General features: G+C 58.2%; 1 protein-coding gene across 5 annotated transcripts in view; it reads right to left on the bottom strand.

The window, feature by feature from the left end:
* GRM4 (glutamate metabotropic receptor 4) overlaps nucleotides 1-15633 on the bottom strand; it is a 35364-nt gene extending 19731 nt beyond the window's left edge. The window contains exons 1-4 of one of the 5 annotated variants that reach the window (XM_015650817.3): nucleotides 15520-15632; nucleotides 8604-9380; nucleotides 2582-2743; nucleotides 2400-2454 (exon numbers count right to left, since the gene is read on the bottom strand). In XM_015650817.3, the coding sequence (XP_015506303.1) occupies nucleotides 2400-2454; nucleotides 2582-2743; nucleotides 8604-9122 (736 nt within the window). In that variant the 5' untranslated portion in view covers nucleotides 9123-9380; nucleotides 15520-15632. Of the gene's footprint in view, nucleotides 1-2399; nucleotides 2455-2526; nucleotides 2744-8603; nucleotides 9381-10345; nucleotides 10508-13229; nucleotides 13410-14542; nucleotides 14644-15519 lie in introns of those variants that run through there. The other 4 variants (XM_015650818.3, XM_015650819.3, XM_015650820.3 and 1 more) reach the window with 4 other exon arrangements.
* Between the last annotated feature and the right edge of the window lie 7973 nt (nucleotides 15634-23606).

Genomic DNA, 23606 nt, shown 5'->3' with positions numbered 1-23606 from the left:
GGAAATAAAACCCGACTCTGAAGGCTCAGGCTTGGCATGAGAAATGAAGCAGAGAGCTGTGGGGAGGAGAGTGGGAGCTGCTCACCTGGAGCTGGGTGGGTGAGGAACCCCATGGGCAGAGCCAGTGTGGGGATGGGGTTGTGCCTGGCCATTCCCCCGGCATAAACACTCCCACGGGGAATCTCCACCACTTGCCCAACAGCTGGCCAGCCCCTGGCACAGGCCAGATTCTCACTCAGCTGACAGCCCTGGCTGTCCCTCTGACAGGCTGGAGGCCCCTGGGAGCAGTGACAAATCACAGGATCCTTTAGGCTGCTGGAGAAATGCAACTGAGAGCCAGGAATACCCCACAGAGGGACCAGATCCTTCACCCCTTCCCAATGGATCTGTGCTTGTCTAGAAGTGTTTGGTGCCAGCAGAGCCCTTCACACAGGGGAAGACTGAGAGGTGAAGTGGGCAGAGCCTGGGTCTTCCTCGACCACAGATGGCACAGCTGGGGGCGGGGGTGGGGAGAAGCATTTAAATACATAAAATAAAGGGGAAAAAAAATAAAAAGCATGTTTTTGGTCCAGCCTCACCATTATTCATGGCTGTGCCTCTATTCCACGAGCAAAGCAGTGTGGCTGACACCTCACACTCACTCCCAAGGGAGATGCTCCAGAGAATAGCTCAGAGCCCACCCGGAGCCCCACGCTGGGGCTGGCACAGATAGCTCCCACAAAGCTCCATGTTCCTGCAGCCACACAGGCTGCCCTCACAGTAGGCACCATGGAAATCTGCTCTTTGATAACTAAATTATCACTAATGCACATAATCGTCAGGTTATGTGGGTACCCAAATTACAGGACTGCCGCGGCCCTGGATTAACACGCGGCCGCTTTGGCTCTGTGTGCTCTCCTTCACTCTGCAATTATGCTGTCAGCTCGTTAACATCTGGTTAGAGGAGCTCATGGTAACCACAGGTATCTGGAAGGAGAAGAGCTCATGCCACAGCAGGATCACCAGTCACAACCACCACTCTTTACGGGTGCTTAGTGGCGGAGGAGCATGGGTTTGAATGTGCCTATGCAGCCCCTCGGCCACCCCACGGACCCCCGGGTGTCTGCACCCATGGATGGGGCAGCAGAGCATTCCCCAGCCCCTCCCCAAACCTGCCAGGCTCTGTTACACACCCCCAGCAGAGACCCTTTGCACCTGCAGCTCCACACATCCCCTGCAGCTGCCACTCAGGAGCATCCCCACGCTCTGCTCCTTGAGAAGCCACAGCCCCGTGAAAAATATTCCGCTTTTCAAGTGAAAATCCTGAAGAGCAGCTCCCAAGTTGGATCCCCAGATGGGTTTCTCTGCACACTAAAAGCACAGCCAGCTCCGGTGCCAGGGCACACGTGGGAGAGACGGAATTAACGCTGCTCCTATTTATAGGGCTTTGATTAGGAGCTCGTCACCTCAAAGTTTTTATTCCCTTTATCCATTTATAAGGCCATAACACAGTTTGACTGGCTCCAGATAGGCCGGTGTCCCACCGACTTTGCCAGAACCTAATGTGCCATTCAGACACACTTAAGCCTGTAATAAGCAGCAGCTTGTGCCCTGCAGGGGTTTAACTGTCTGAAAAAAACTCTTTAGCTCCCCTCCCACCTCATCCTGGGGGGCTGAGGTGATGCCAGAGCCAGGAGGGTCCCCAGGACTGTTCAAGCCCCTCCGTGGGGTCCCGGGGCAGATCTGAGTTGGAGGTAGCAGCACCCACAGCAGCACCCAGGGCTCCTCTCCCATCCCAGGGTTGATGTTTGGGTCCCCACAAGCTCCTGTACTGCTTCCGAGGCCGCTAATCCCCCCTAAGCATCGCAGAGCTCCCGTCAGCAAAACGTTTTTTGCCTCCAGACAAATCCTCCCAAAGAGTTTTGCTGAGCACGGACTTTCCGCCTGTCCAAAGCCCATAGACAAATTAAAGCACCTGCCCTGGGGGATAATTCCACTAAAATTGGGTGCAGCTCATGGTGGTGCCAACTTGATTTTCTGTTAAAACCTGGGAGTATTTGTAAAAGCCTTGTCTTCTGGAAGGCGCCCAGCGCCGTGGCTCAGGCACAAAGGGAGGGGTGAGACCAGCTCAGCGGAGCTGGGTAGCAGAAAATGGGATCTTGAGATGCTTCCCAAAAGCAGCCTGCCCTGCAGAGCGGAGGCAGCCCAGGACTGCTGGACCCAAGCCTTGCTGGAAAACTTGGATCCTTGTTTGGGCAGCCCCAAAACCCACACTGCTCCGGGGCCGTGCCCCAAAACTCACCATCCATCACCTTGCCCACATCCCAGCTCAGCCAAGGAGCCTGACCAGACGCATGCCTCCATCCCATCCTTTTCTCCTCCTATCCCATCTGTTCCCATCCCAGCAGAGATCCACTCACCATCCTCCCTGGACTTCTGGATGAAGGCCTCCACCCCGCTTTCACCGTAGCTGCCCTCGGAGGCCAAGGTGCTGACGTAGCTCCAGCCCAGTATAACCCAGTATAACCCAGTCCCCCCAGTGCCCACCGGCCTCCCGGGAGCTCTGCACGAAGGCCTCGACGCCGCTCTCGCCGTAGTTGCCCTCGGAGGCCAAGGTGGAGACATAATTCCACTTGAGGGCTTTGACAATGTCCACCATGGCCTGGGCCTGGTAGGTGTCCGAGGGGACAACGCGGGAGAAGAAGTCATAGCGGCTGTTGTCGCTCAGGTCCGGCGCTGTGGAGGCATAGCTGATCTGGGGGATCTGGGGAGGAGGAGGGAAAGGCACGGAATCAGGGCAAGGAGGAGATGATCTCCACCCCACAGCCATGCCCACGCTCCCAAAGCCCTGCTCTGGGGCAGAGGGAGGTGGGAATCGAGGATCAGCATGGGGCAGGTGGAGAATGTGCCACAATCAGGTGCTCCAGGGTGCATCGGAGCTTGGTGCACTGGCAGCTCAGGGACACCCAGCAGGACCCCAAAAGTGTTTCTGGAGCATCCAGTGTGGGAGAGACCAAAGGAAAAAAATATAATTCTGCTCTGGCCAGCGCTTCCAGGGTCTTCCTTTGGCTCCTTCCCCAGGAAGGACAGATCCAACCCATCCTGCCCCCCACCCAGCCCTAAATAAGCCCCTTAAATTAACCAGAGCCGCCACAGCTCTCCCAGCACACTGGGGTGATTTAGCACCGCAGGATCAGGAGATGTTTAACACTTACACAGCACTTTCCATCTCCAAAACGAACCACAGATCCTCATTTATCTTAAAGATGGAAAAGGCTTATTAAATTATCAAGCCCAGGTTCTCCCCACCATCTGTGGGAATTGCATTTGGTGCAGCAAGCCCCAGCCACCTCTGGGAGCTGCATCCCAGGGACGAGATGTGCACCAGGCCTGGGTGTCCCAACCCTCCTGGCCTCATTCCATCCTCCTCCAGCCCTGCACCTCCCAGTTCCTCCTTTGTTTCCCTGTGATTTCCCCTCTCCCACTCCTGCCTCTCTTTATTAAATGCGATTTCGGTGTTATAAACCCACGACTGCACCTGAATGCTAAAAGGCCCCTGGAAAGGAGCAGCCACCTTTCTACCTGCCTGCGAAATAGGAGATGAAAAAAGGGAGAGATGGAGCAGGAGTGGGAGAGGGAGAGGAAGGAATCTTTATCAAGGCACAAATAGGATTACTCCCCGTGACAATCTGCCTTGTGCTCCATTCCGAGGGACTCTGATCTGCGCGTTGGGGATCTCTGACTGGAGCCAGTGCATGAGACTCCATTAAAATTCTGCTCAGCAGGTGAGGCGCTCGCCTGGCAATCGCTCATCCCGGGGGGAGCAGGGGGGCTGCTCCCAGCACAATCCCTCCTCTTCCCTGCTGAGCCTGCAGGATGGATACTCGGGATGGAGCCCACGGGCAAAGGCGATCTGGGAGCAGGGATGCACCCCTGCCCTCCCAGAGGGTCCTTTCCCAATGATTTTCCCCCTGCCAAGTGTTTTGGTTTCACCTGTTCCGCAGGGCACTGGCGATGGAGACTTCCCAGCTATTCCCCACGGCACTGCTGTCCCACCCAAGCTCCAACAGCCTGGGGTTAAACCCTGGCCTGCCCATCCTGCTCTAGGCTCAGTTGGAAAACAAAGCCCAGAAAATACCTGTTGATCCATAGGCTATGGACTCGAAGCTATATTTTAATAAACAAAAGGAAAGGGCTTTTTTCTCTTGCTCCTCTACCTTGGATAAAAGTGAAAATAAAATACCAGTTCCCAAATGACCATTTCATAGATTTCTTCTGCCTTTTCCCCCCTCTGCCTTTTTGATAGCCCAACTCCTGGCACCAGCTATTTTCTCAGATAAAAGACAAAAGTCCTTTTAGGTACATAAAAGCAAAATGCAAGCAGGGAATTCAAGGTTCTTAGAAAGAAGGATACAATGGGAAGAGGGAGCCGGAAACATCTCTCAGCTGCATATTTGGGCACTGGTGGTCCCTTGTCTGCCTCACCTCCAGCCTGGGACAAGCATTGTGTTGAGAAATTTAGTAGGGCCAGCTCTCCTGCACCCCAAGAGTTCCTTGTCCCACCAAGAGTGGGGAGTGATCACAGGGCAGGGGGTAAAACGTTCTTCCTTCTCTTGTTTTGAATCAAAAACTATTGTCTAGAAGCACCCCCAGCCTGGAGAAACATCCCTGGAGGTAAGAGAGATGGTGGGATTCAGGCTGGGGGCGTCATCCTGCTCCTCCAGGGTCAACAGATTGCTGGGATTGATTTCAAATGCACTGGGAAAGCTGAATTTGGTACCCATGATTAATGGGCTCAGGAGCTGCTGTGATGTTTTCTCCACTGATAGGAGACAGAATTCCCCCCAGACTGGGAAGAATTAGGCAAAGGGGGTGACTTCAGCACATCCCAGCTCAGGCTTAAACTGTTGATGTCAACATCAGCCTGAGCAGGCAGGAAGGAAGAACCAAAAACCAACAAAAAACCCCAAAACCACTGTGGAGCCAGAGCTGGGCACACTGGTCAGGAGCACCCCATGAGCAGGGGCCCCTGCACCAACCCCCCCCATGCCAGAAACAGGGTCGGGAGCAGCTAATTCCCTCCCTATAATTATTAATTTTATGCATATCTTATGCAAACCCCCGGTTCGCCAACAAGATGGAATTGATTTAATTAGAATTTCCATCATTGAGCCGTTTGGATGGCAGCTTTTAATTAGGGAGAGCGTAAAGCACCGCAGGGGCTGGAGCAGTGAGGGGCTGAGCAGGGCTGCTTGGAACTCGGCGTCAGGATGAAACGAGCTGCAGCCCCATCCTGCTGCCCCTTCCCTGGGCACGGGGTCAGGCCCAGGATCCAGCCTTCAGCATCTCCCCAGAGAGGGAAAAGGTGGAAATAAAACATCAGGAGGCCCAGCAGGTGCAGGTTGTCCCTGATCCCTACCAGACCTGCAACCACCCGTCCCACTCGTCCTCAACAAGCCATGTCTAGGGACCCCTCACAGCTGGGGGCAGCCCAGGGGAGCCAGGCAGCTGCAATTTGTTCCAATAAGCCCAGTGAAGAGCAAGGAGACGAAGTGGCAGCAGCGGGTGATTAATCAGAGCGTCCCCCGGCCGCTCGGTGAAGGTTATTTACCTGCTAAGTGGGGAAGCGTGTGCTGAATCGTTCCATCCCGCTGCCCCCAAGGCCTCGGGGCACCCTGATCCGAGCCAGGGGGCTCAGCACTGCCAGGGGGGGCTCAGAACCAGGGGCTGACCCAGCTCTGCACCCGCCAGCCCCAGGCAGCGCAGCCTCGTGGGCCTGCAGGTGCCGAGTGCCCGGCTGCAGCGCGGGCAGCGCCGTCCTCAGGTGAATTATTCATGTTGTACACCAGCCCTGCGCTGCAGAGAGCGGCTGCACTAGCTGCCACGGAGGAAACAATCGCCTCAAAGTGCCTGGCACGTGTCAAACCCATCCTCTGGCTGTTCACCCCACACTGAGCACTTGAGCTCCACCTCAACACACAGCTCTTTCTGGATGTCGATGAAAAAACACACCTCAGACCCCAAAGCAGCTTTTAGAGGATCCCATTCGCAGAAGGGCCTGGTTTCCTTGACACCATCCCTGCTGTGGCAGTGCAGGAGCCAGTGGGTAGAGCTGGGGCTGGAGAGGCAGCAGCAAGGGGTGGGAAGAAGCTGGAACGTGCCAGAGCACTCTGGCAAGTGATGCCAGAGAGATGCTATCACACGGAGCCGAGAGCATGGATGTGGGGAAAGGATTTTCTGCAGGCAGAGCAACGAAGAGTGATGAAACCAGCTTGGACAGAGGATGCCGCATCTGCAAGTTGTTCCACTGATGTACAGCTTTAATTAGGAGGCGGCAGCTAACGAAGGACCCGTTATTTATTTATGTAGTGCAGGAGCGACAAAAGCCCTGGCAGGGAGGAGCAAGGCCGGCCTAGCAGGGAGGGCTGGGGGCTGTGAAGGGGATGGAGCAGGGAGAGTGCACAGGAGGGAGTGTGGAATGGGAAAAGGGACCACAGTAGGGAGAGCATCATTTTGAGCCAGGAACAGCTGCAGTGCACTCACAGTCACAGGAGAGAAGGGAGAAAACTGGGGGGGCTGCTGTGCTCCCATCCCAGCCAGGGCTCTGCAGAACTTGTGTGGACTCCTTGCCTTGGTGGACTCTAATTCATTACATGCTGCTTGCTGGAGATGCTACAGCCCTCACAGATGTTTTGGAGCCCTCCAGATGTGTTGGAGCCCTCCCTGAGAACCACTTGAGCACTTGAGAAACCAGAGCACTCAGAGGACACTTGGAACACCCCACAGGGAAGGTCCCTCTGCCCCAGCTCCCAGCACTTTCCAGTGTCCCCGTGCTGGGGGGGCACCGAGGGGGACAGGAGTGACATAGCAACACAGGGCCAAATGGGAGCAGAGCCCCAGCAAGTGCCATGCCTCAGAGAATGGGCAGAGGCAGCTGCCTGTGCCTGAGGCAGCCAACGCTTTGCTGAACCTCAGAGCAGAGTCACCCACGCTTAAAGGTCAGTAGCGGCGCGAAATGGAAGTCTCCTTATTCTCATTTTAAGCATGTCCCTGCCATAAAAGCAGTGTTTGAATAACAAAGAGCAGCAGCAGCACTTGGGTTGTGGTGGGGGGAAGAGCCTTCGGAACCCTCAGACCCTCAGCCCCTGCCTGCTGTGCCCAGACAGGTGGGATGAGATCCCAAGCCCATGGGAACAGTATCCCTGTGCTGAGGCCACTGAGGAGGGCATCAACCCCCGCACTGGGATTCACTGCTGTCTAGGAAAGGTTGAGATTTTCCTTATTCTCCTCTCCCAAGAGGTTTTGAGGTCTCTACCTGCTCATCCCCACACTTGCATTTCCTCCCTGTCCTGCTGGGCTGGTATCAGCTCTGGATTCAAGTTCCTGGGGCTCAGGATGCACCAGCAGCAGCACCTGGCTGCTCAGCTGGGGCAGGGCTGCTCCAGAGCTCAGTGCCATCCTTCTGAACAGGTCACAGCTCTTTGCCCAAGGACCAAAACTGGAGGAGAAGGGTGAGGGAAAGAAAAAAAAAAAAAAGAACCTAGAAAGGTTTCTGTTGCCCCCAACTATTCTGACTGTCACTCTCCTGCCTCCTTCCCGACTGCCAGTCTCTCTCCTCCTCTCCAGAGCTAGCATTCAATCTTTTTTGTCTTGGCAAATAGCTTTTTAGTTCCTCCCACTCCCTCTAATTTATATTATTTTAATTATTGAATAGTCCTCTCACTCGTCGCCTGGAACATTAACACGTTTTTAAAAAAAAGGGACCCAGAAAAATCCAACTCCATCAGCGATCTGGTTTTTCCGTCTTCACTAACAGCTTCCAGCCCTCCCAGGAGGGCACCTGGCTCTCAGCACGCTGGGCTGGCAGAGGAGGAGGAGGGGGAAGAGAGAGGGGGAAACAGCACCAATCCTGCAGAGCACAGGGGTTTCAGGGTGCTGGGAGAAGGCCAAAATGGGATGGGGTCCCTATTACCACTGGAGATGCATATTTACATTTCTCCCTCATTTCTGCAGAGGGGCCCTTGTTCACACACTCCACAGCCCAGGGACATGGCTGCGGATAAATAAATGTACAACGAGGGGGAAAGGAATTATCAACTCCTCTGGCACAGAGCAGGAGGAAGAGCCCTACTCATCCCACCACAGCCTGTGCACCCCTGGGGTCGGTGGCACTGGACAAGCATCCCCAGCCTGGCCAATGTCCCCTTGGATTGGAGCAGAGAGGCCCCAGTTGTCCCCTGCCACCACCCTGTGGCCACCCAGCCGCCTGGCTCAGGTGTGGTTTACATTTTGGGGTACAACCCACACCCCTATGGGAGCATCCCCCAGAACCAGCACCAAACCCACCCTCAAGCACCTCCCATCCAGTCCCCGCCACAGGGTGGGAGCAGCAGCACCTCGAAGCCAGGGGCGATGAGACAAAAATCCTCCCGCTCCGAGTGTCGTCACTGGAGGGGGATGGAGGAAGGGATCCCCAGGGATCCTGGGGGAGGCAGGAGAAGCATTTTAACAACAGCGGCTCTGCCTCCCCCCAGCTCTGGAGGAAGAGGCACTTGTGGAGAAACGCTGCCAAAGCACCCGCAGGGGATTTGCCGAGGGGTCCTCTTCACCTGGCCGAGCCCTACCTTGAAGAGCCGCAGAATGTTGGCCACCATGATGGACACGGAGCTGCCCGAGGCGCCGATGACGCCAACCACCCGCTCTGGCTTGGTGATGATGGGGGGCCCCCCGCTGACACAGCGCACCTCGGTGCTGTCCTTCTCGATGAGGGCCTGCACAAAGGTCAGCGACTGCTCCAGGGCATGCGTGTCCCGCGAGCACGTGTCCAGGATGCGGGCACCCAGCGTGATGTTGGGCAGCAGGTCGGGGTCGTTGTTGATGCGGTCCAGGGCAAAGAGCATGGCCTCCAGGCGATGGATGCCCTTCTCCTTCTTCAGCTCCCCGCAGGCTTTGCCCTCGGCGCCCCGACCGTGCACAGGGAAGAGCCCCCCGAGCGTGATGTCACCATCGATGCGGATGGAGTTCATGTGCGGGTAGCCCTGGCCTTTGGGCTTGGCAGCACCCCCGGGCGCCCACCCCCAGCTCCAGGCACTCAGGAGGAGGCAGAAGGACAAACGCTCCATGCAAAAGTGACCCCCGCTCATTGCCAACGCCGTGCTGGGGCAGAGCTCGGGCCGGGAACGTGGCGCTCAGGGGGCCGGGCTGGGCCGGGTGGGTGGCATGGCTCCGGAGGGATCCCGCTCCGGCACCGTCAGCGGCTCCACGCGCTGCTGCCGGCCCCGGGGGAGCAGCGGGAGGTCGGGATGCAGGAAGGTGCCAGGATCTGCATGGCTACACCAGGGAGGAGAAGCGGCAGCAGAGACACGAGCCCACGCAAAGCTTCGGGTCCTTCCTCCAGAGACCTTGGAGGGACAGGGGGAAAGGGGAGAGAGAAAATTAGGCAGGAGCAGGAAGAGGACATCAGCTATTCCAGGCTTTCATCAGGGAGCTGTCGGAAATTAGTACCTGGGGTTATTTCAAAAAATAGATTTGGGATTCACTGGGTCTTTGATTCATTCTAGAGGTTTGGGCTTAGCCCAGATTGCATTCAGGCAGAGGGGCTGGTCAGGGCTTGGGGACACTGTGCCCCACGGAGCAGAACAGGTCAGTGACCAGCTCAGAGGGGACTCTGAGACGTTGTTCCAACCTGTCCCTTCCTAAGGGAACTGAGAGGGTGGGACAAGTGCCAAGACAGTGCTCAGAGCAGGGCAAACCCCACACACACCCCCAGCCCTGGTCCCTGCCTATCCTAAAACACCACTACTTTTCCCAACAGGTTTTTCAGTCACCTCCCACAAATCCACTTGTCTTCAGCCCCACAGGCTGATGTCTGCATCCTCAGCTAGAGCCAGGCACTGCCAAAACCCAGCGTTCCGGGTCCGAGTCACAACCCAAAGCCCTGCACTCCTGCCGCTCTCCCTTCAGGCCACTGATTCCTGAACCAGCAGCTGCTTCCGTTATTGATGGCTTCCAGCAGCAGATATCGACAGCACCTGAGCTGCCCCTGCCCCAGCAGCACAGGCTGTGCCTCAGTTTCCCCCCGAGGCAGGCTCCCCCTCGTGCCCATCCCCACCACTCCCAGCAGCCGCTGATGGTTGCTGAGGGCAGCGCATGATTAATGCAGACACCAAAAACAGCACGGAGCCGAGCAGGCAAATGCATTCCCCAGGCAGGACGGGCAGCAACAGTGAGACCAAGGAAACAGCTTAAATTAATCCCAGCTCAAGCCCAGAGCTGGCACCCAAGCCCACAGTGCTGGACAGAACCTCACCGGCCCCGCGGGTGCTCCCGCTCCATCCCACCCAGGAGAACCCTGGCTTCAACTCACCTCCATAAATTATGCACTTCCCCGCCCGCCGAAGCCTCTTGAAGGCCCATCTCTAAAGCGATTCTGACAGCCCAGGCTTTTAAGGAACCAGAATTACCAGGTGCCCAGCTCTGTGCGTCCAAAGGCAGGAGGTTGGGAATGCTGCAGCAAAACCCCCACCCCAGCCTGCTGGGAGAGCCCCTGGGAGTGCGGCCCCGCTCGGATCCAGGGATCAGGGATCAGCCCTCTGCACGCTCCTGTCCCCTCTGCAGGGACCACCCCATGCATCACCAGTGGGCACAGAGCAGGGGAATGTGGCTCCTGGCATGGCCTGGGAGGGAGCAGGTCAGGCTCTGCCCGTGATGGGGAGAAGGAGGATGGGGAGATAAAGGAATGCTCAGACACCACAGCTGCCTCCACAGCCCTGCACCAGCCAAAAGCAGGTCACCTCTCCCACCCTCATCCCTGGAGCTGCAACATTTCTGCCCATCAAAGGTGGGATGCTCACACCACGGACCTGCTCCCAGGAAAACCCTCAGAGCCCGCGGCAGCTCCCGCAGAGCTGGCAGTGCCCCCAGAGCCCGTTGCTTTTCCCTTTCTTCTTTTAAGCTTTTTCCCTCTCTGTTCTCTCCCCTTTGTGGCTCCTTTGATCATATAATCTGAACGAACTGAAGGTAAAAATATCACGGCAGGCAAGAAGAAAGCACAAATAATGGGGAGAGGAGGAGGGAGCTGGTTCGGATCCCTCACAGAATCATCAGGGGAGATGGAGCCGGAGTTGCCCGATGAGCCCCTGCTGCAAACGGCCCAGGAAGGGGTGACAGATGAGTACCCTTGTCCCCTCCACCTGCCCCCAGCAACCTCCAAGCCACACACATCACTGCTTCCACACAGCCCAGACTTAGGTTCCACCATGCCTGAGCCTCCCCAAAGCAGCTGCTCCACCAGGGGCACATCTGGAGGGAGGTGCACATCTGGAAGAAGACACCTGCCTACAGCAGGTGCTCATGGAGCAGGGAACAACCTTATCCACAGGCTCCAGGCAGTGAGGGGCCAGAGCCACCCTCCTGCTCCACCTGCACTGTTCCACAGGGGCATTCCGAGGGTGGGAAGAACAGGGTGGGATCATCACTCAGCGTGGTGCTTAAGCCAGCCCCCAAGTAAGGAGCAGTTCTGCATCTCGTACTTCCACCAGTGCAGCATCGATGAGGATGGAGCCCTCCCATCACCCTCATCCCAGCTATGCCGCAGCCCGATCCGGATCCGGGAAGTGGCACAAGTACCAACCAAACCGAGTTCTCCAGAGCCCGGGCGTGGGTCACCCCCTGCCCCAACCAGGGCGGAGGGAGACGGTGCTGGGCGCTGCTGCTGGACCCTGCGGGTCCCGGCACCCCGGACATGGGGCCAGGCAGCACGGTGGCATCCTGCCCCCCTCTAGCGGTGGCCACTGGGCCACCGGCATCGCCGGCCACGGAGTGCTCTGGAAGGAACAGGAGAGGGCTCAGCTGGGCAAGCGAACCCCTCTTGGGGCTACCTGGTCTAGTGAAAAGTGTCCCTGAAAAGCGTCCCTGCCCATTCCAAGGGCTGGAATTGGATGAGCATTCAGGTCCCTTCTAACCCGAACCATTCATGATTCTGTGAAATCAAACTCTGACTAAAAATTCCCCCACACCACAGAGATCTCCTGCTGTGAATCCCTCTCCATTGCCCTGAGGAACAACTTGCCACCCCAGGCGTCACTTCTGTGGCTCCTCCTGCTCGTCCCCGCAAGCACTGCCCTGGCTGGACTGTGGTGGGACATGCTCTGAACAGACCCCTCACCAAGCAGACCCCACTTCCCAGAGCTCTGCCTGCATCAGGACCCATCATCTCCCAGTTCAGAGCCAGAGCATCTTCTGGGGCTCGTTAAATCTGGCAGAGGCTGAGCTGGTTACACAGCACAGGAGAAGCAGCAATAATCAGCCAAGAGTACCCAGCACTCACCTGCACATCCCCATCTCCATCTGCCAAATAACCCAGCTCCACCAGCACCAGACACTCCAGCCCAGCCCTGGCACTGGGAGGGCTGTGCCAGCTTAAGCCACACTGGCTCCTACCAGCTCCACAGCATCTTTTTGAAAATCAAGGCTATTTCTTTCCCCACCTGCTCTTCCTCCGGCAAGCAGGGCCAGGCAGCAGGCAGCACAATATCCCAATTAGTGTACACTCACTCTTCCCGCTTGCAAGCAGCTAATAGGGTACTTCGCTTGGCTCCTGGTCTTTTTAATTGCAAAAGCTCCATGAAGTAGAGCAGAATTGAGATGTGGACAGAGGGAGGGGACGCCAGGTTAAGTTCTCTCCTGACAGACAAAACCTTAAGTATTCAGGTCCAGTACCCAGGTGTTCACTCGGAGAGACAAGGCCACGGCTCAGCAGGCAGCCGTGAGCAGAGACCCCGGCATGTGCCATCCAAATCCCCCCAAGTGAGCGCCAAAGTGCAGCCCCTGCCCCAGCAACCCCTCGATTGATGCATGAACCAACATCAAATCTCACGCAAGCCCGAGCCCATCACCAAGGTGCCAGTTCATCCTCTCTGCATCCAGGTCTTGCCAGCACCCAGCTCAGAGCCCCACGGTGGGGAAAAGCTGGGTACAACCACCCACCTCAGTGCCCTGGAGCATCTCCTGAACGATGCTGAAGTCCAAACAAAAGTGCTCCCATAGGGCGCAGATGAGATCCAGGGAATATTTATCAAGCCATATTTATATATGTCCTTAACTGCAGCGAGCCCTCTCCTTCCGCCTCCCTCCCGCTGCCAAGCGGGCCAGGGCTAATCCTTCACTTTGAAGGATGGGATGGCGCGGCAGGGGGGGGAAGACGAGCAGGATCCAGCCCCGGAGCAAGCGGAGAGAGAACAGCAGCTCACCTTGCGGGCAGGCAGCGCGAGGTCTCCGCCGGCAGCCAGCACAGAGCTCCAGCGGGAGCGGCTGGAGGGGAGGGAAGGAGCCACCGCTCGTCCCCGCTGCTGCCACGTGCAGCAGAATCCCGCAATTAATTTTTTATCGCCATCTGCAATTTGGGACGGCGCTGGCTCCGAGCGAGAGCATGGCCTGACTGCCGGTGCCCGGCAGTGCCCCCGGCAGCGCGCAGTGTCCCCGCTCCCCATCACACCAACACCCCGACACTGCGGTCTGGCAGTGCCAGCCCCTGCCCACACGTCCCTGGCACTGACTCCAGAGACCCCCATCCTAAGCCGGGCTTGGTGCGGGGCCATCCAGGGAGCTGCAGGGAGGAAACATTCGGTGAGATGCAGCGCCCGGGAGGAAGAGCCAGCGGTGCCCGCAGCGGGCATGAAGCCGGGGAGGGCGGCGGGCGCGGGTTCACGTATGTTATAATTAGGAGCTGCCACTTCTTCAAGCCGTTGCCTTTCTGGGAAGAGCTGGAAGGGGGTGGCTGAGCTGACAAATCCATCCTCCTCCTGCCTGATGCCAAAGTTGAAGCACGTGATGCTCTTTTTCGGGGAGCCGTTAGGCTCCTCCGCAGGGCGACGCTGGCCCCTGGGATGTGGGGCCAGGCCATGGCTCCACTCGAGCTTGGGTTCCCACAGGACAATCCCCTTGATGCTGCTCCGACACCCCGGGGTGTAGCTCAGCACCCTTAACCCGGTGCCAGATGCCGTCCTCGAAATGGCTTTGTCTGCAGACCCCCAGCCTGGGGCAGCTGCAGCCACCTCTGCCCATGGGGACCCTCTGCCATCAGAGAGGGACCACCATCACCAGGGCCCCAGCCCTGCCCCTCCAGCTCGGCCAGGCTGGCCAAAATCAGGCGGGATCTCTGCACATCGCATCGGACCGAGCCTCCCGGTGCAGTGCTGGGAGGTCACAGGGAAAAGGGTCTTGTCCCAGCTCTCCTCCCCCGCAGCCGTGCCCAGCGCATCCCCCGCTGCCTGGCGCCGATAAACGCTGCTTACAGGGCACAAAGGCAGTGAAGGAAAAGAGCTTTTTCTTTTGGCAGTTCTCGTGGCGTTTTCCCGAGCTCCTCGCTGCATTCAACAGATCAGCTCTGCTCCTTCCCTTCATCCTTCCATCCCTCCCGTCCCTCTCCGAGCCCTGCCCGGGGCACACGGGCACTGCCGGTGGCTTCCTGGGTGACCGCCAGCCCTGCCTCGTGCCGCCCCCGCCGAGCCCCGAGCCACAGGTCACCTGCAGCGCGATGGCGATGGCAAAGGCAGTGACTCACCCGCAGCCTCTCCGTCGCAGCCGCCGCCGAAGGCAGCGGGCATCCCCCAGCGCCGGAGCAGCCCACGGAAAATCACCCGGCTGGCAGAGCACGGCAAACTCATCACACCGAGGGGAGGAGGAGGAGGAGGAGGAGGAGGAGGAGGAGGGCTGGCGGGGCTGCACCCGGGCAGGCAGTGGGAGAGTTCTCCGATTTTTTTTTCACGGCTGCCAACTTCCCCAGCGGCTCCCGACGCCTCAGATCCGCTCGCCCGAGGAGCGTTCGGGAGGGGAAACCGACCCCGTGCTGGAGCGGGGCTCTGCCCGGCCCAGGGGTGTCTCCGAGGGATCTCTCCTGTGCCGAGGAAGGGTCATGCCCCCACAGCCCCTCCGAGCAGACAGGGGAAGCGGCTTCAGCCCTCCGCCGCTCTCCTGTCCCCCCTGCCCTGCCCTGCGGCGGCTCTGCGGGCGCTGCCCGCTGCGGCGAGGCGAGGGCAGCCCCCACCGGTAGCTCGGCCACGGTCACGGCCCCCCTCCCCTGCCCGCTGCCTCCTGCCAGCCTGTGTTAACCTGCCAGCCCCCTCCGTCCGGACGAGCCCACCGGCTCCCCTCCCGGAGCTCTCGCCGGGCAGTGGGCACCTCTGGGGACAAAGGTGGCAGGCTGGGGACCGGGGCAAGGGGCGCCCTCCGTGCCCCTCGCGGGGGGGAGCAGCGGGGCGAGGAGGGGGCAGCGCTCCGCAGTCCCCGACAATGAATAATGCCATGAGTGGGAGAGGGGGGGAGCGCTGGGGGTTCTGGGCTGCAGCCCCCGCTGTCGCAGCCCCCCCCCCCCCCCCCAACCCAAAAATAAGAAGGAAAGGCGGAAAATTCGCCGGAGCGTTGTGGATGGGGGCGAGCGGCGAGGCTGCGCGTGGGGTGCGGGGGCCACTCCAGCCCCGGGGGAAGGTGCGGAGGCACCGGGCGTCCCGGGGATGCTCCCCCCGCGGCGCCCGCACTTACCCGCGGGCAGTGCCAAGTTGGCGGCGCCGGCGGCCCCGTCTCCGCCCGGTGCCCGGTGCCGCGATTCGTCCCCGGCCCGGGGGCACGGGCAGCCCGGGGGGGCCCTGCGGCTAGCGGCGGGGGAGGCCCCGGCCCCCCCAGCCCCGGCCCGGCCCGGGAGCCGAGCGAGCCGCAGCCGGGCGGGACCCGCCGCTCTCCGCGCACCGCAGCCGCGGCGAGGAGGAGGAGGAGGAGGAAGAGGTGGAGAAGGGGGAGGAGGAGGGGGGAAAAAGAGGAGGAGGAGAGCCTGGGCCGGGGAAGTTTTGCATGAAGAGGAGCTGGGAAGCCCGCCGCAGGCTTTGCCAGCCTCTTAAAGCACTAACGCAGCGCGGGGACCCCCGCCCCGGCGGACCCCCCTGCTCCCGGAGGAAGGGTCTCCCCGCCAGGCTGCTGAGGGTCTCCGGCTCCCTGCAGCGACAGCCATCCTCAAACTCCCTTTCCCAGGTGCGACCAGCTCCCGCAAGCAGCGACGAGGAAGGATGCTCGTCATCCCGAGCCGTTGCCCTTCTCCCTCCCATAAAACGCTGTCACCCCCCGCCCCGCGGAGCTCGGCTCCTGCCTCGCCTGCTTTCCCTATCAATCCCCCTCGCCGGGCCCCGCGGCTCCGAGGAGCCCGTCGTGCTGTGTCGATTCATTAATCCAGAGAAAACACAACCCCCTGGTAATGGCCATTGACACATTAAACTGCTGCGATCCATCACGGTAATGACACGGTGGTGATTGCTCGGTCACCGGAGCAATTAGGGTACACCCTGGCGCTCACCTGCGGCCGTGCGGGGCTGCCAGAGCTCCCAGCCCCTCCTGGGGGGACCCGTCCCCACGCGAAGCGGGGTCTGGCTGTGGGGAGGGTTCTCTGCCCGTCTTTCAGCACCAAAGAACCCAGCACGGAGCACAGACCCACAATTCCAGCCTCATCTTCCCTGAGTGGTGACTTGTGTTGCTCGTTTGTAACAGAGAAATCCCAGCTCTGGTGAGGGTCTGCCAGGCCCCGGGCAGACTGGTTGCCCGTGGAAAAAGCTCCTTTTCACCCAGATTCTGATCAGGAGGCTGGAGAGGAGCTGGTTTTGCAGAAGCACTGAGGGTTGCCCAGCTTCAGTAATGCCCTGGCTGGGCCTGTGAAAGAGCTCTGACCTCCCCAGTGAGATGCAGCTCCTGAAAAGCTGCCCAGCCACCCTCCTGCCATTGGAATATTCCCGTGGATCCAGGTGCTCACAAGGATGCTGCCCCAGAGGGACCAGGCTGTTGCAGTGATTTCGTTTGCAGCAAGAACAGTTGTGGTGTATGCTGTTACTCTGCTCTAGTGGGACAGAGGCGGGGGGGTCACAGCCCCACCACCTCCCCATGTGAGCAGCCTCGGCCTTGGCAGCGCTGATGCCAGGAACTGAAGCAAAAGGAAAGCTGGGCTGTGGTCCATGGGGAGGGGACATAAAGACCAAGCCCCTGGGAGGACAGGACCCCCCTGCCTGCCCCAAGCCAGGGCTGAGGGGACTCCAGACACCACAGGATAAGCCAAGTACAAATCCTGTGCCAAAAGTAGCTTTTAGAGGCACCCTAAGGTCAAAGTCCCTGCTCCAAATCGGTGAAGCCCTGAGCTCCTGGGGATTTCTAAGACACATGCTCGCCTTCAAGGAGAAACAAGGGTGCTCTGCTCACAGCCTGAGTCATGAGGACTCCGGGCCACCCTGCTCTGGTCTTCCCAGGAACCAAAGAATCCCTGGGAGAAGGTATTTGGGATAAATTATGGAGAATTTTGGCCAAAGCACCACCTGAGCTGCTCCAGCCACTGGCTCTTTCAGGAGTGCCTCACTGCTGCCCTGGCTCCAGTGGAAAATCATAACCCAGCCCCTCCAAAGCCTTGGGAACCTGAACACAAGGTTGCAGGGTGCTCTTCCCACCCTGGCTTAACTGGCAGTGCGTCTCTTCTCCTCTCTGAGACTCACAGCCTGCACATCTCCCCTTCTCACACCCCTCTCCCAGCCACCAGCCAGAACCCAAAATACCAGCACAGCGCTCGTGTCACCAGCAGGAACGTCAGAACCCAATTAACATTTGGAAATCCAGCTGAGGCAATGCTTCCCCCGGCACAACGGGAAAGGCCACAGCGTGGGGGCTCGGAGGATGGTGGGTAAGGATGGGAGACACCCCGGTGATTCCAGGGGTGCAGCTCTCGTGTGGGGTTACCCCGAGGGCAGCTCTGCAAACCCCACAAAGGTCGCTGTGAGGGCTCCTGCTCAGTGCCTGGGTCAGAGCTGATAAAATCCTCCAGGAGAGTTCGATGCCATCAGCAAATGGACACGGAGAAGTCGGCCAGGATCGATATCCCCTCGGCAGGCACAGAGCCAGAGGAACTGAGCGAATCGCTGCCTCTCCTCCCAAGGGCTGGGGCCACAGCCCGAGCTGGTTCCCAGCTCCATGTTCGTGTTCATGCAGGGTGCCCCAGCACCTCCAGTGCCCCCAGCAGCCTTCCCCTGAACCCCCTGGCTCACAGGATCCAGGCTCTGGGTGTCCTGACCCCGCTCACCCCACAGCCGTCCCCAGGCAGGCACAGCTCCAGGCTCACAGCCTCTGCTGCCCTGGCCCCCGGCCAGCCAGGAAGGTCACCGTGTCCACTGCTGAGGCCACCGAGCACCATCCAGGAGACACAACTGCTTGCAATTTGATTTTTTTTTTTTTTTAATATAGAAAAACTTGAAACCGCATCTCTTATGGACTGGACATTCCGGCTCAGCTCTGCAAAAGGGCTATGAATAATTAATGGCTGAGCCACCACCTCCTCCTTCCTCCTCATGGGTCACTCCTGTCAAAGAGATGGAGGCTCAGGAATCACACCCAGCCCTTTTCATCTGGGGGCTGCATTGCCTGCAATTGCCTTGGGTGTGGATTCAATTCCCTCCTGGATAGAAGGGTGAGGAAAATAAATCTTTAATTCAAAGTGAAATATTAATAGAACTGTAATTAGCTGTAATATCTACACAATTAAAAAGCAGGAGGCCTGGCAAGAGCTATTTTCGTGTGTATTTAAAGAAAAATATGTTTGCAGGGTAAGGGGTGTGGGGGGGGGTGGCTGGGGATGCTTTTCTGGTGTCCCAATTGTCTGAGGGAGAAACAGGAGGTTTCTGGCCAGGAGGAGCAGCAGCACAGGGACACGGGTCCTGCCAGTGCTGGTGGAACTGGAACAAGTAAAAGGACAGGTCAGGAGAAAAGAGCAGAAGAAGGATTTGAGGAGGAAAAGAAAGGAAGAAGAGCCATGATGACAGTTTTATCCTGCTCCTGGGGGACTTTGCAGCAAAGGGAAGATTTTCACAGACATCAGGTAGAGCCCAGCCATAGGAAGAGGATGGGGATAGGAAGAATCCCTGTGGAAGTTGGCAGGGAATGAGTGGGGTGACCCTGGCTCAGCCCCCACAGACATTTTCCAGCAAGAATTGCATGAGCTGCTCACAAAAATCCATCAGCTCACCCTGAGTTGGACAGTTATCAAAGGGACAAACAAAACTGCAAAACAAAAACAACAGAATAATTCAGCTCGGCCCCTCCAAGAACACTTAAATAATAGGCCAAGAAGGTAAAAAAAAAAAAAAATTAAAAATTGCAGCCTTGGATTTCTTTCCCAAAGAAAGAGACTCCCACACACCCCCAGCACATGAATGTGGGCAATAGATCTGGATCTTTCGAGAGCAGGAACGGCACTGCCTGTGCTCGCATGGGCTTGACATTCACACATCGGGTCCGTGCCTCGCTCGAGGAGTGGGGATAATGGGATGCCGAATGTCAGACCACTTAAATATATAAAAAACTCATTATACGCCTCATGACTAACAGATCTTGATGGGAAAAGTTGCATTTTAAAGAAATGTGGGGAAAAAAAAATAAAAAGAAAAAGCCCATCCGGGCTTGCGGGGAGGAATTAGCAATGAACGAGGGATGATTCGGCTGCAGGCTGGGAGTGATGACAACTCCTCCTTCTCCTCCTCCTCATGAGGAAGGCTCCTGCAGCTGTGCCAGCTCCCTGGCAGCCCTTCACCCACTTTGGTGGCTGCCAAGCTCCCACCAGAGGCTGGTGCCCACCTGGCAGCCCAGGGTCCTGCCAGGAACCCACATCCCCCAGCTGCTGTGGGACCCCCAGAGAAGCCTCAGGTGAGAGCAAGGAACCAGCTCTGCCTCTCAGAGGCCACCAAGGGGACATTTCCTGGCCTTCTGGACCTTTCCCCCATGGCAGGGTGATGGAGTACACTAGGGAGCTGCCATTGAGGCAATGTCTCTCTCTTGCCAAACCTCCTCTTGCTGCAGCCTCAGAGCCTCTTCTCGGGGGTTTATTCCTCTTTCTTGGGTGTATCCAGCCTGAAAATTCCCCTCTGTACCTCTCTGCTGCTGTGACACAAGGACAAAGGATCCGTGCCTGGCTGTCCCCACTCATGGAGCCCCAAGTCAGGCAGCACCGTTGCTCTTCTCCTCTACAATACTTCCACCTAATGGTGAGAGAGGAGGAGAGGAGACAGCCAGCCCAGGCCAGGGGGACACGGGGACACCTCCAGGCAGAGCAGAGGCTAGCACAACTCAGCACAGGTGGACATTGCCCCCAGTGAAGAGGAAGCTGCTGCTTTGCCCCTGGACCATGAAGTGGTTCCAGCTTCTCTAAAACCAGGGAGTTTTGTCAGCTCCATGCTCTGGGCCGTGTCCTGCCTCCCTCCTGCAGCTGCTGCTCCAGCATGGCAGCACTGGGAAGGAACAGAGGATTTGGAAGCCTTGGAGCCCAGCCCTGCACTCTGCTGCTCACAGGAAAACACAAGGGCTGCTGCTGGCTGTGCCCTCCAGTCTGACCCACTCAGTGCAGCTGGTGAATTGCCCCATCCCAGTTAGAAGCTGTTGCTTTATAGAAAAGGAGGAAAGGGATCAGGCCCAGGGACATGCTGAGTGGCCAGAGGTTGTTTTGGGCGGTGATTACTCCGGATTTAGGGTTTAATCAATACAGAATCATGGAAAGCTGAGGCACAGTGTTCTCCTGGAAATCCCTTGTCCTGCACCATTAGCAGCTTTTTGTGCTGATGCTGCAGAAAGAGCAGGACCTGCCCCCAAACCAGCACCCTCAGAGGGGTCCCAGGGGTGCCACCCTGCTCCCAGCCTTCCTGTTCTCCCACCAATTTTGTCTTGAAAGCTAGAGATGTCCCCCTGTCCCCAGTGCAACATCCCAAAGGCACAACCCTGTCCCTCAAACCTGGCACTGGGAAAGGGAAAAAGGAGAGACAGTTCTGTCTGTGTTTCCATTTGGGTGCAGGAGGGGTTTTTTACCCACCCACAGGGATCATGAGCAGCTGGAAATGCTTTCTTTAAATCTAAAATAAAAAAAATAAAATAAAAAAAAAAAAAGAAGAGGGGAGAATAGGGAAGGAGAGAGAACATTTGGTGGTAAAATTAACTGTGACGGCCAGGCAGCACACACTCCCTCTGCACCCACAGGACAATTAGAGGAAAATCTTTACGCATTAACTAACACAGAAGGCAGGGATGGCATGGAAGACAACCCCCTCATTTTTCCCAACCAGCCATGCTGGAGCAAGGTGGCAGCAGCACCTGGGATGTAGGACATGGAGAAGGGACAGGGCAGAAGGGACAGGAGAGCAGCAGCACTGAGGGGCTGGCACTGGAAGGTATGGGGATGTTGGGTGGGCCCAGTGCCCACCATCTCAAGCACCCATCAGGCATAAGGAGATGAGAGAAAGCAGGGAAAGGCTCCATTCCTTGCTTGTCCCGTCCAGGCACTCAAGGAAGCTGCTGTACTCCCCTCAGACACCTCCAGACTGGCAGCTGAGACCCCGTCTCGCACTCAACCCCAACCAGAACTGCCCCGTTCACTCTGCGTGCACCAACCTGCTCTGCTGGAGAACACAAACTGCCCCAAACTGGGCTGGATTTGCACCGGAGGCTCCTCCAGCACACTCTGATTGATGCTGCAGTGGGGAGTGAGGGGCATAACTTGCCCAGCAGCCAGGGAAAGGAACTCAAGGTAAAGCCCCGTGGTGCCAGCGCAGCCTCCTGCTCAGAGCCGACCCCGGCGAGCAGCACCCCTCTTCTCCTCCCAACTTCTCCATAATTCATGCAACAACCTCCTGAAAGAAATATCCTCCTTGGACATAAAATATTCATGGCCTCATCCTTGCAAGGAAACATTGTCTTCCTTGGAGTGCAACCAAGCAGCCAAGGCCAGCACGGATTTGCCTTTGCAGGAGTAATTATGTCGGTCATTGATCGGGTGCCACAGTGAGGGGCTGGGCTGGGAGGGGCCCCCCCGTGTAACCCCCTCCCCGTGCCAGAAAGTGGCTTTTGGAAAAGTCACAAACGGGTTTGGGGAGAGGGAGGAAGGATCCTGCACTGTGCAGCAGCATCCCAAGAGGTTCCCCATCCTTGTGGCTGCATCCTTGAGCCAGCCAAGTCATGCCAGGAGGGAGCAGCTGCCCTGGCACCATCATGGATCCCATCCAAACCCATCCCAGTCACATCCGCACCTCTCACACACCACAGGCTCGTGCACCTGCCAGCAGCCAACCCCCAAACCCTTCCAGTCCCCCCTGCTCCTTTCTGCTCCCAGTTTGGATGCTGTCAATCCATTCAGAGCTCCTTCCTATTTCCCTGCTTTTGCAGAGCTCAGCACAGGCTCCAGCCCCATTTCACTGCACAGTATTCAAAACCTTTATTATATTTTTTTCCTTGCTTTTTCTCTCTCCCACATCTCCCTGAGCCCCAGGCAAAGGGTTCCAGGGGTTCTCCTGTGCACTGGCTACAGCACAGTCCAACAAAACCCTGTCCCTTGGGATGAGGGGGAGAAGGAAGGGAATGCATCACTCAGCTTCAAGGGGGCTCAGCGGTGGGGAAGGAGAGGAGGGGACTGTGGGTCCCAGGGGCAGAGAGCACCCCAGCAGTGCTCTGGGAGATGATGTCTGAGGGGAGGGGGGCTCAGGACTGAGTGGTGGTGAAACACAGTTTTGAGCAACCTGTGCAGCCAGGGTGGAGCCAGCCTTGGCCAGGGCCAGGTCCCGCAGGAGCTGCCAGCCCGGGGGACCCGCGGCTGCCGCAGACCCCAGCCCACGCTCCAGCGCTCGGGTCCCGGAGCTGGGCTCAGCATCTCCAGCGAAGGCCAGCAGTGCCTTCCCGTGGAACCCGCACTCACTGCAGCCATGCAGCGGAACAGATTCGGCTCGGGGAATCCCTCCAGCCCGGGGATGGGGAAAAGGTGTCTGGAGCAATTGTTGTCCTAAATCCACACACAAGCGCACGGTTGCGGTGGGGACTGTCCCTTCCTGCCCCGAGTGCAAAGGTGTGGCACAGCCTGAGCAAGCAGCTCCTGTGCATCGGCCTCCCTTCTCCTCCACAACCCCCTCGGGACCCTGCCCTAAACCTCCAGGGCACATTCCTGCTCCAGCCGATGCCGCCCAAGCCTCTTCCACAGGTGCTGGGGAGCAGGGACCCTGCAAGAAGCCACATCCTTCTATTTAAGTGCGACATGTGGGTGCCAGGGTGGGCTCGTTCGGGGGTGTTCTCTCCCGCCCCGCAGGGGCTCTGGGACCGCTCGTCAGAGATGGGAACAGTGCTGTCCTCCCCCAGCTCCGAGTCACGGGGAGCCGCCCCCCAGCCCGCGCCCGCCGTGTCGTGACGCTCCCCTCGAGGGGAGCCACGCGTGAGGCTCCACTCCCACACACGGAGGAGCAGTTGCCAAGGGAGCCGCTCCCTAGGCCCAGAGCAGGCTGGGAGGGTGGGTGACAGCCTGGCAAACTCCCACCCGGCTGCTCTCATGATGGATGGGGGGTACCAGGGCAGGGCAGCACATGAGGAACATCTTGCCCCCTCCTCAGTGAAGCCTTTGTCAGGAAAATTAATCCACAAACACTAGAGGTTTATGTCCAAAAAGGAGACAGAGGAGTCCTTTTTCTTTATTCGAATAAAGGGATAGGCCATGGGGCATTCCCCTGGGGTCTCTCAAATTTTTGGAGGGCGCAGCCTCCTTTTTATCCTAATTCCCGGCCGCTTGTCCCTTCTCTCTTTCCCCATAGGCT

The sequence above is a fragment of the Parus major genome, chromosome 26, assembly GCF_001522545.3.
Source record: "Parus major isolate Abel chromosome 26, Parus_major1.1, whole genome shotgun sequence".
Lineage (NCBI taxonomy): Eukaryota > Metazoa > Chordata > Aves > Passeriformes > Paridae > Parus > Parus major.
The sequence above is the reverse complement of the archived record's forward strand: the minus strand, read 5'-3'. Positions and strand labels throughout refer to the sequence as shown.